Source organism: Photinus pyralis, unplaced genomic scaffold (genome assembly GCF_008802855.1).
Source record: "Photinus pyralis isolate 1611_PpyrPB1 unplaced genomic scaffold, Ppyr1.3 Ppyr1.4_LG7, whole genome shotgun sequence".
Taxonomy (NCBI): Eukaryota; Metazoa; Arthropoda; class Insecta; order Coleoptera; family Lampyridae; genus Photinus; species Photinus pyralis.
The window spans coordinates 10,285,278-10,297,741 of NW_022170738.1; the positions used below are offsets into that span (position 1 = coordinate 10,285,278).

The following is a 12,464-nucleotide window of genomic DNA, read 5'->3' on the forward strand; positions in this document are numbered from 1 at the left end:
TAAGAGAAACTAACCATTTGAAGGACGATACTAATACAGATCATAATTCCTTTACCATAAAAGATACCTAGCAAAATTGTACACAATTATTGTCGCCATGTTTCTAAAATATTTTTGATCACCAGGGGCGCGCTCTATATTCCAGTGGCGTATCAGACTTACGTTTCTTTTTAATGGAACACTCCATATTTTATTGCAGATTTGAAAAGTACTCGAAAAATGCTGATTTTTTATGTAACATGTTATACCCACAAACAAAACCACACATTCCATAAGAAAATTTCCGAGAAAAAATGTTGAAACGCCAATTTGTAGCAAATATTTTAGAAAAATGGCATATGGCAACGGTATTTTTTATGGTCTTAAAAGGTACACCCTGTACACTTCGAAATTGCTAATGAAGAAGTATTGGAACAAATTAAAATAAATTATCAATCCTTTTTTCGAAGGAGTGCACGAGAAACGGGAATTTCTCACGAATCCTTATGGAAAGTAGGTATTTAAGAATCATTTCTTCTGTATAAAATGAAAATTTGTAAAGTATATGTATTTGATGATGAATCTTTACCTGTAGGTACAAAGATTTAGGGTTTAATTAATGAAAAAAAGTTTGGTTTAGAGGCGAATGTTTTTGAAGATGTTCTGTAGCAGAAACTTCATTTACGTTAAAATGTAAAGTTTAAAAATACGCGGGTATTGCAAACTTGTTTTCTGTAGTAAAACCAGGCACTGGTCAAGTTAGGGGAATGGGAAATTGGGATTTTTAGATTGCAACGTATAGCACCATTACGAGCAAATGATATTTCCTCTAAAGCCAGGTTTAGGTAAGAATTGTTCAAATATTTAACTTATCTTTACTTGTAAAAGATTTTAGTTTGTAAAATCACTTTTATGGAAAAATAAAGCCAACTGGTCCTGCAATCTTCTTTAAACTACCCCACCTACCAAGCTACCGGTGCAGTTCTAAAATCTAAAATACAATCATCAAATAATTTCAGTTGTATTACATACGGTTTGACACCGTTATATATGACAATCCCAACAAATGCACCTAATTATGAAAAGTTGTTCGAAATAAAACACTATGTTTTAATAAGCAATAACAACAATAATATTTGTATCGATACCTAGGTATTGAAAACAAAAACATTCACGCAATTTTATGCAGTTGAACATTTGAAGTTTGACCGTAGTTTTTAGTTCTGAAGATCAACATTTTTCAATAATAAATTTCGATACTTATTGTCAAATGTACCTAAAGGTACTTTATTCTGAAGCAAAATTCAAATTTTTTGACAAACCGCATATGTATTATTTTGTATTTCAGATTTTAAAACATGCATTTATTATGTCTAATACTTATATACTTTATTCGAGATAACTAAACCCCTTGTAACTCAATATTTTTTTACTTTAAACAATTTATTATTTCATTTTATTGTTGAGCTCTCGCGTTCTTTTATAGGTAGGTAGCTATCCTACGAACATCTATTATTAGCAATATGTCCCCGTTTCTTCTTTAGTTTATTTTTTTATGGAAGACTTTCAATTGTCATACAAATCGGCCTACTTTGATTTTTTTTCATCAACACGAAAGTAAGATGTCTATATTTTAGTAACGGGCGATCAAAAATGAGTTGCTGTCCAGTCGCCTTTGGAAGTTAAAGTTAAATACGATTTTCCATGTAAACAAAAATTTCAAAGGCGACTCGACAGCAACTCATTTTTGGTCGCATAGTAGATACATATAACAAAAATGTATTTAAAAAAGTTGTTTCAGATTAAAAATTATGGCTGACTTTCAATCTTCATACAAATCAGCTTGATTTTTGTTACAAACATGAGTTCAAAAGCATTGGGCGCTGAAGAAACACGTGGCAACTTTAATTTTTCTTATGGGCGCCGTTTTGGATTTTGACATTTTGAGATTACGTCTTTTTTTCTCTTTACAACGATATATCACACATGGTGGTTCAGTATCACATTTTTCCTAAAATTACAATTTTCATTTTCTGCCAAGAGTGCTTTGCAAAAACAAAACGTTCTTTTGTTGTGAACAAAAGGTTGACTTATTTCAAGTAGTGTCATTTACGTTTGTGCTTGTGCTATTACGAAAATATTATTTATTCTTATGTAGGTATTTTGTTCTAATTTGAATTATAATTTACTTGCAAAACGTTCGATTCTGTTCAGATGAAACTCGAATGTTCTCAACACAACTAGTTCCCTGCCGACGCTGCAACCAGACAGATGGATCAAACTGTTCACAATAAAGGAACGTTTTGTTTTTCCAAAGCACTCTTCCCAAAAAATAAAAAATTATACTTTTAGGAACCACCATGTGTGATATATCGTTGTAAAGAAAAAAAAGACGTAATCTCACAATGTCCAAATTTAAAACGGCGCCCATAAGAAAAACTAAAGTTGCCACGTGTTTCTCCGTTATCTTAAGTTATTAAAAATGAAATGCCACATTCGAAATCTTAGTTAAAAAGTGTGTGAATAATGTGTTAATTAGAAATGTCTAGTCCTACGATTATAGTTTACCATGAAAACATTAAAAACGAAAATCTTTGAGACATTTTCAAAACTATTAAAGATATTTTAAATTTCTTGTCAGATTATTATTCAGTTCGAAAATTCGCAACTTTGCTCTCATTTATGTGATGGTTTTGTCCGTCTGTCTGTCCGTCTGTGCGTATAACTCGAGAATAAAAAGAGATAGCGATGTCTTCGGAAGTCGGATTAAAAAAAGTCTTACGAGCCGAGTGGCCCAAAATTCCACTGCTGAAAATCGTATGTGATTCTTCGTATCTTGTTAATCTGCTTACCTGTGTACATGACCAAGTAGGTGAATATATAAAATGCGACTTTAATTAGATCAAAAACTATATTTAGGTGTTCACAAAAGCTGCAGAAATTTACAAAGAGGTACAATTTTACAGTCACATGATGTTTGGCGAGAAGAGAAACGTGGAAGATTTGCATCAAATGAGTAAGTACATGTTACAGTGTAAAAAATAGTTAATAAATAATTTATTAAAAAAAACAGAATATCGTTAATACTCGTAGCGAGGCGATCATCAAATTAATACAGATGTGATATGCATATCAAATTGTTGGTAGTTCCCTACGTTTCTCAACGGCCAACCACCGTAACATCGTCGTAACTTACACACTAGCAAAATGATATTAGAAATAACAATATACATTAATACATATGTACATAAACACACATCCATGATATATAGGTGTAGATATATGGATACTGTCTCTGTCAGTTACCACCATTTACGATCCCATGTGTCATGCGTGTGTAGGTAGGTATAGCTCACTGGAGTCGGTATAATTAAATAGAGGTATGTATATTCAATACATATTTACACATGTTTTACATAAGCGCGGGGCGTTATTATTAAGATGTTTGTCCATTCACAATAATTTTATACAATTTTTTTCGAAAGTAGGTAATAGGGGCCTAGCCGCTAACGACCGTAGTTTGGATAAAGCAGCGTAGGTCCCCACCGACCTCAGACTAATCCCGGAGGTTTAACGTCTATGCTGGAAACTATATCCAAGCCTAAAGGTGCCGACGGAGGTGGCGTGTGGTTTATAGACGTTGGAGAATTAACGTTGTTTGTTAAATCGCTTTGACTATTCTCCTCCGAATCACTACAAGACTCCGAACTTCCTTTTTTGCCGTTTCCATTATGCGTCTTCACATGTTTGGCTAAATGATCCGATCGCATAAATCTTTTGTTACATACCGGACAAGCGAACCTCTTTTCCCCCGTATGCGTTCGAAGGTGTCGTTGCAGTTCGTCGGATCGCGTAAATCTTTTTCCGCAAAACAACCAATTGCACACGAACGGCCTTTCGCCCGTGTGCCACCTTAGATGAGCCTTTAAATGAGAAGTCTTTCCGTATACCTTTCCACAACCGGGAATGTGACAGCTGTGAATATTTTTTTTCCTTAAGTGTACACCTGCAGGTCCCAGTCTTTCGGCCTCTTGGCAGTTTGGACAATCACAAGTGGCACGCCCCGTATACCTTCTCTGAGATCTTGGAGATGGAACTTGTGGAGGCAAGCTTGCCGATGTGGAGGTAGGTGAGGGAGCCGATCCCGTATGATGGAGTCCAAACGAAGCACTTACAGTTTGGGCAGTGGGCAACATCGATTTATAAGTGTCTTGTAAAAGATGTTGACCAGAAGATAACAAATGATTAGAGGCTGCGAGCGAATGCGTTAATGACGAATAATCTGATGTGGCGTAATTGGCCGCCGCCATTTGAGCGTGCATTCCCGCGGCACCGCTCATGTCTAACCAACTACCGGCGGTCGCCGAATGCACGTCCCACCAAGTGTTCGCGGATCCTACCGAATCACTTTTTATGGCACCGTGATGTGACGCACTCGACATCGTATTAAAAGGCCAAGATTCGTAAGGGTGGCGGGAATAAACCGATCCGAGCGCGGCGTGATGAGCAGTCGCGGCACTTTCCACCTTCCCCAAAAGAGCATTCTGGTGGTGGTGGATGTGAGAGTTATCACCAACGTTCGATTGCGTAGTGGCACCTGGAAAATAGAGATCGCTTCCGTAAGACGAAGAGGTCGGGACGCTAGAACAGGAAGTCATCACAGGTCTAGAAGAGTAAGGACTACTGGAGGCCGATGATCTTTGCGCTGATAAAGAATTGGCAGCGGAGTTCCCCGTCGTTGCCTGATTGGGAGACGGTGCACTTTGCGGACTCTTTTTCCACGGGTGAAATCCTTTTCCGACCGCAGCGTCTGCAAGTGGTGGTGGAGATTTATTAGATAACTTGTTGCATTGTGCTGCCAACATGGCCAGCGGTGTTCCGCGTAGACTAGGGTGTTCCTGCAAGAAAAAGGTTCAACGTTAATTCGGTGTCTAATGATTGCTTTTCTTGGTACATATATTCTTGTGTTGTGTTTCGGCTTAACACCAAAAATAATGACGGGACATCCTGTATATGAGAATTATTTCAATTTATTAAGTAAATCTGGAGGATTATCTACGAAAAAGTTGCTTCCTTTCGTTTGAATTTATATTTCCGTATTTGTTTTTCCTTTTAGAATTGTTTGTAATTGCGTACCTTTCGTTTTAATTCTTTATTAAAATTTTATCGCTTTTGAAAATAATTCTATTTAGATAAGGTGTCAGCCCTAAGACTCACCTGGTCGTTTACGATAAGCAGTGTTTATCAGGCAAAAGTTAATTAATTTCAAAGAAATGCGCACGTGGTGCTGATAACGAAGACGCCAGATTAAGTTAATATCGGCGCACCAGTCAATATTAGTAAAGGAAAATGCATTGTTTGTCAACCACTGCAAATATTAATATTTTTTCATATTGAAAAATTTCAAGTAAACGGCCCTTATTCAGGTATCGAATAACTATTAAAGATTACAACATTTTAAAACTGAATGATTCTTTGAATTAACCATGTACCATACGAAATCACTATCATACCTATCTGGATTTGAATGCACCAGAATGACTCTTAAATTAAAACATTTTAATAGGGAAAATGGTTGATGCTGATTAAAATATCTGACCTTTATATAAGTAGGTACATAAGAGTCTTTTAAGTTCCATACTGCAGAACAAAATAAATAACTTTTAATTCTTTAGAAAAACTTTTGATTTGCTTATTAGCTTAATTGGATATGTAAGTTTTGAGAGAGTTTTCAAGGATATAGTAAACCGATCATTAAAAACATAGGTAGAGACCACTCCTACCGAGGTATCCAAAATTGAAAGACAAATGTTACCTGTGGAATCTGTAATATTTTTTGCTCCAATAAATTCATTATTTTTTCCTAATTATAGAAAACTATATAGTCAATATGTTTGATGAGAAGAAAATTGAAATAAATAGGAAAAACCGTTATTCAGTCTTGAAAACAAGTAGGCCGTGGAATATACGTGTAGTTCATATTTCAGGAAGGAAAATGCTCAAAATAAAAGTATTTTAATAGGATTTGCTCATTTATCTTGTTCAGTTTAAATGCTATAAATCTAAAAGCTAGTTTCTGTAATCTATTTAAATCAATCTAAAGTGAGCAAACCATAGACACAGGTTTCAGTCAGATTTGAGATCCTATTAAAATACTTTTATTTTGAGCGTTTCTTGAAATATGAACTACCAATACATTCCACGGCTTACTTGTATTTAATCCACCTTTTTAAGATTGAATAACGGTTTTCCCTGTTCATTTCAATTTTCTTCTGTCTTCTCTTCTCTGATAAGATAACTATGTATTTTTCTAATTAGAAAAAATAAGAAATTTATTGGTGCAAAAAATATTCTAGATTCACTTTGAGGAAAATACGCTAAAAACAAACCTCGGTGCTGTATCTTACATACTAAGCAGGCTATGGAACATATAAAAATATACAAGGAGGTAATATGATGACGACTTCCGTCGCGTGCTATGCTATTTCCCACCACACCGTTACATTCTATCCTTTTGTTATCACCCGCACGTGACAATTTATTGTACCTATACCTACCTATAGTAAAATTATTGTTAATAATTTGTTGGAAATTATAGGTACCTATATTCAGGGTGCCCATTATCACAGATTTAATTTAAATCTGTGCCATTATGTAAGTATGGAATATAGTATATATCTCGGTAAATATCGACTGTATATAAATTTTTTTATATGAGTTTTAACATTTTATTTCGAATAATAAGACAGCATTCCATTGTTTTTAATTCAGAAAACAAATGAATAACGAAGAACAATTGAATTTTTTTTAATAGCACTGCAACAAAACAACTGAATGCTGCCATATTATGGGAAATAAAATGTTAAAACAACTTTCATACAGAAAAATTTTGTATACATTCGATACTTACGGAGATATAATATACATATACCTACTATATTCCATACATAATATGCAACCCTGTATTATAATAGTTCTATGTTGCTCTCAATTCTACATCCAGTATAGTATGGTATATCTAATAATGGCTTTGTACTTATCGAATTAAAACAGAATTCTCTTAATTAAAAAATGGGATATAGGAACAAAGGTCATTTATTAATTTTACACACATAACCCCGAAGTGTCTCCCGCCAGAAACGAATTCTTTCGGTTTATACCTAATATGACGCCATATCGTTTACCTGCGACTATCGAGACATGCAGAATAGAGAAGTGTAGAGGTAGATAATTACAACAACAAGATGACCTTCAAAAAACAGCTTTGAGCTTAATTCCAACAGTAGTCAATTCAATTCCATTAGATACCAGACACTTATAACTCGCAGGCTCATAACTCAAGTGTGGGCCGTTGAGTGACACGTCGTGGTGGAATTAGATGATATAATACAAGACATCTCGGAGACGCCCTTTGGCTTTACGATTGGCGGTGGCGGTATCGATCTTTCGTTACATGTCAAGTGACGCTTCGTTTGGTTAGGTACTCCTTTTCACTACAGAATGTGAAACCGAGTAAAGCATGTTACAGTAGGTATAAGTCGAGCGCATATGACTAAAAGAAAGCGTGCTAGGGATTATTTTATGAAGGTCCCGGTATAATTTACTAAAAAGCAAAAGAACATAAAAGAGTCGTTAATATTTCCATTAACGCAAATCAAAGGAGTCTACGGTAAGAAAGAGCGATAAAGGTAACTACACATTTACACAATCGTGGTTTTGAACTTTCTATCCGAAAAAGAAGATCGTGCATGATGAAACGAAAAAAAAATCATCGTGAGTCGCCATCGGTAATATCAAAAGCGCCTACCTAAAATTTTGAAATGATGACTTTGGTTTTGGTCATTAGCTTAGTCAGAAGCAGACTGTTTATAATGATGGCTACTTTTAAGTTTTTAATTCTTTTGTGTAGTTGTGCGTGTCTTGGAGGCGACAAGCAGGCGCCAACATTTCATTATGGTCTTGATTAAAACAGAAACGAACCGACCTTTGCACGTTTCGCGCGGACGCTTCAGCGTTTCTAATGTAACAATTAAAATTAATGTCCCTCGGTGCCCAATTACTAGCGGTCGTCGTATTACTACGGCTCATTCTAATTAAAGATAGCCCATCGGTACGTACAGATAAATAAAATTGATATATAGGATTGGTGTTTCTGAGAAAAATTGAGGTTTGATGCGGTTCCAGTGAAGCAAGTTTAAATTAGAAGGAAGTAGGTACCTAAATTAGCCCATAACTTGTCAAGCTATATCAAATTGTGGTAGGAAGGTGCATTACATATAATTATGTGAGAATGCGAAATAGAATCGCGTTCTAGATTGATGTGTAGGCATCTACTATACTTAAATGATCATAAATTGAGTAGTAAGTCCTCGGAGACATTTGTGTGCGGGAGCCACAGCTGGTCAAAAGTATTTTACGGCTGATTTTAATGATTTTCTGGCCAAAACCACTAACCAAATTAAATCGTCCATTTATCGATCGCGTTGAACCATTACGCACTATACGACACGTTGACTTCCGGACTTTTGTATAACCAATGATGAATGTTTGAGTAGGTATGGCGTGAGGTCTATACAAGCATTTGTCATACTGACTGATTATTTATTTGAACAAACGACACAAGGGGTCGTATATTACTGGTAGGTAATTCATTTGCAATGCGCACCCACTATCGTATAGTCACCTACCCGACCACAACTATACTGCCAAACAAGGTACCTATACTGACATTACATTTACACAGATTCAAGTGACAATTAACAATTGTTAAAAGGATCAGTAATTGTGCTTTTCTAGCGAAAAGGACTCGAACAACATGTCAACACAATATCTGTTATTCGCTACCTGATGCTTGAAAAATACTACTAAGTACATGCTTATACATTTTACAAAGGGAATTTTGCTGCAACAATAGGATTAGGGAACAATTGGGTTGTTGAACTTGCCATTTGAAAGCCGATCGTTTCGTGCAGGTAAAGTGGCCATTTACACATTCTTCTGGGTTTATACCATTACCGCGCGATGAAATATTTACCGACTATACTTAATCCTAATACAATGAATGAGGTTTGTTTATGTAGACACCTCTATGTCTATAATGCGCAATTTTTCGAGCACGTACCCTATACCTATTTTAATGGAATAGTCGTTAGCACTCACGATATCTGACTGTCAACTGAAATTTGATAATTATGTAAATGAAACATTTCATATAGGTACATAAGTATAAGGTGTATCTAGACGTAATTAAATAATGGAACCGTAAGAAAATCCTATTGCAATTAATTATAGGAACCTACTTATTCGGTAGCAACTAAAGAACAATCAAGAGATTTCAGCCAAACGCCCGTTTATACCTATAGGTTTTGTTAAATCTTGTCTTTTTAAGCTACCGGTATTAACTTTTAAACATCAGAAACGTAGTAGAGTTAACGAGTTTGGGCCATAAACAAGATTGGGATTTAAGGTGAACAAATTTATATGTATGAATGGCCTAAGGACGTAGTTAACTTTGGATTTTTATAGACCCAACTGACAGCGGCTACTCTTCAAGAACGGTCACTTCCGAAACTAACTCCACGGGGAGCCATAATGTAGTCTCACTTTGTTACAGGGAATCGTAGCTCTTAGTAACCCCTCGCGATCTAGGTTTTCTGTATCCGGAAGGGACAATCTTTTCCCAAATCAAACATCATGTTTCATATTATATACCACACTGGGGATTTTATAGTGTGTGTCCATTGTATACCCACCATTTATTTAAATATCTACTCTGGATCTTACTTACATATCTCTAATACAAACTGTGATACATATACCTATAGGTAAACAATCCAGAGCACTTCGGTAACGTCGCATAAATTTATGCATGATGGAGAGACAGCCTACGGCCTATACCTATGAAAACTTGATCCTTATTTAAAATTCTAATAAGTTGGTCACAGTTATTTAAAATTTATGAAAGTCAATTAGATACATTTCCCCGAGCAACTTTGTCAGTAAAGTGCGTGACAACACCTTAATGCATTCAGGTTTGAAGGCTTGTGACCTCCCTGGGTGCGCCAAGAAAGGCGACACCCAAGAATTGATTGACATTTATACCGCATTTTTCAGCTGTTCGATTATTGCAATGCATACCTTTTCGTTTTGCTTCTCTGATTGACTGACACGTATCGATTCTTCCAAACTAACGCTTAATATTGGAAAAAATTTCATATAGGTAGGTGATAAAACCAAATCCTTAAAGCTCCAGACGGTTTTGCACGTTTATTCATCTATAAATATAGGTAGGTGGAGGTACAGGTGTTACAGATTTTCGATGTGAATGTAAAGTTTTCTAAAGTAGGTACCCACTTTCTGCAATAAGTAAAGCGAACCTTTAAAATTTTATGTCATGACATCATAGAATACGTGATAATGTTCAGTTTCGTGTCATTATTTAGATTTGGCTCCAAAAATTGTGTTTGTGTTGCTTTAGGGTTACCTACATTTATCATAACGACTCAAAAAATTTAATTCAGCTTATAAGAATCGGGTTAAGGAAGAAAACTGTAGGAGTATAGTTAAGGCATCGAACATCAGACGGACGGACAGAGAAAGTGGCTGCAATGGCGCACGCAACTTCGTTGGAAAATGCGCTAATTATACGGGGTTGGTCATAATAAAATTGGGAGAAGAATTGAAATATCGAATACAGCACATTGTTCCATTAAAAAAAATGCAACTTGGGTGTGCCACACCTTTATGACCATCCATATACCGGGTGAATACTTTCAAACCGAACATAGGGAATTAACATGGGAAAACAGTTTTTCGCAGATTGTTGCTCCCTAAATTAACTTAGAGAATTCATAATGCCACCATTGCAAAGAAGATTTTTTTCCGCGTTTTATGATATGCAAATTATTAACGTCTAAGTTGCACGTTTAATTATTATTTTGCGAAATTAGGTATAGGTAGTCAAAATGTGTACCTACTTGGTTTAAAAAATCTCGGTAGTCATGAAAACAAAGTACGATAACTGTCAATAATTTTAATTTGTACTTACTACAAAACTTACGATGTATTCCATTGAGAAAAAAGTGTTTATTGTAAAAAACATTTACGGCGGTAATAGTTACCGCAGAGTGCGAGATTTATTTTCCGTGGAATTTAATCACACCTATTCCGTCAATATCGACAATTTCCAATTTGACAATTCCGGATGCTTAAATCTACGGGTCATGGCTATACATGATTTTCTGAGTTCATTTTATTTTGCGAATTTTTGATAAAATAATGAGAAAATACAAATAAAATTTAACTAATTCGCATTTAGTTAGATGAGAAAAAATCTTCTTTCCAGTGGTGCCATTATGAACCCTCTAAGTTAATTTGGGGAGCAACAAGCTGCGAAAAACTGTTTTCTCATGTTAATTCCCTATGTTCGGTTTGAAACCCGGTATAATTAAAATCATTACTGCCTAGTAGACTTTGCAGAATCCTAAAACTATGTGTATTAAACTTTTTTTTGATACATACGTTGTATAGTTTTCCTGATAATCGACTGATTCCAAACTTATCAGCGACCCTGTGTAGTGTTAATTCATAAATCCAAACTTTCACGAGCACAGATCCGACCATTCACCAAAGTTTCATCGCAAATGGATGAGTTGTTCAGACAGCCATAAGAGACCCACAAACAGACAGACAGATCTGTATGTGCTTAAATTACACCAGAAGAAAATAAAAACGAAGTCCACAAATTTCGGTTTTTCTGGCATATCTTCGGAAATACTCGGAAATTTTTTCTTTTCTTTAATGCACGATAATAACTGTTTAATTGCGCAACTTTTCCCTAATTTGAATATCTTCGTATCTTCTATGGTTTCCGAGATCCCTGACCCTATGATAGACAGCCTTATCTTGGACACAGTGTATAAGGATACATTAACATTGCCTATAACATTCTCATATAATGCCGTGCACATTTTAACTCCTTTGAGGTTTTATAAGTTAAGGATGACGTTTCAAGACATGGTGGTTATGTGTTGCAAAATCACACTGTGCACATTTTATATATTTGAAAATACCCAAAATGTTTTTTTTTAATTTTGAATTGTTTTTTTTAATTTTTTTATAAACATTTTTGAAAGAAGGATTTTTTCTCTATTAGATGACCTGGAGCTTTAAAATGGCTCATAGGTCACTTTTTTGGAAACCTCTGTACATCTCAATTTATTATTATTTAACCTTAAAAAAACGAAGTTTAAACTGATGTCAAAACCTCGAAACCAACCGTTATACCTACAGGTATATTAATTGGGTCAGTTGTACCATAATGGTTCAACGTCAGTTCCTTAGTTGACCGACATAACACTTGGGAGTGGATAACTTTTAAATTTTAATCGAGCAAGTTTTTTTCATTCATTCCTCAACTCAACCGTGGTATGGTATTCCCTTTTCGCCTGGCACCTAAATGTTTTTATGCAGACATGTAAAATTCT

General features: G+C 35.3%; 1 protein-coding gene across 2 annotated transcripts in view; it reads right to left on the reverse strand.

Annotated features, from left to right (window-relative positions):
* Window positions 1-2,901: 2,901 nt before the first annotated feature.
* The window catches only part of LOC116175745 (transcription factor Sp9), a 95,418-nt gene continuing 85,855 nt past the window's right edge, over window positions 2,902-12,464 (reverse strand). For both annotated transcript variants that reach the window (XM_031494023.1, XM_031494022.1), the window contains exon 2: window positions 2,902-4,877. In XM_031494023.1, coding sequence (XP_031349883.1) covers window positions 3,531-4,877 — 1,347 coding nt within the window. In that variant the 3' untranslated portion in view covers window positions 2,902-3,530. The remainder of the gene's footprint in view (window positions 4,878-12,464) is intronic.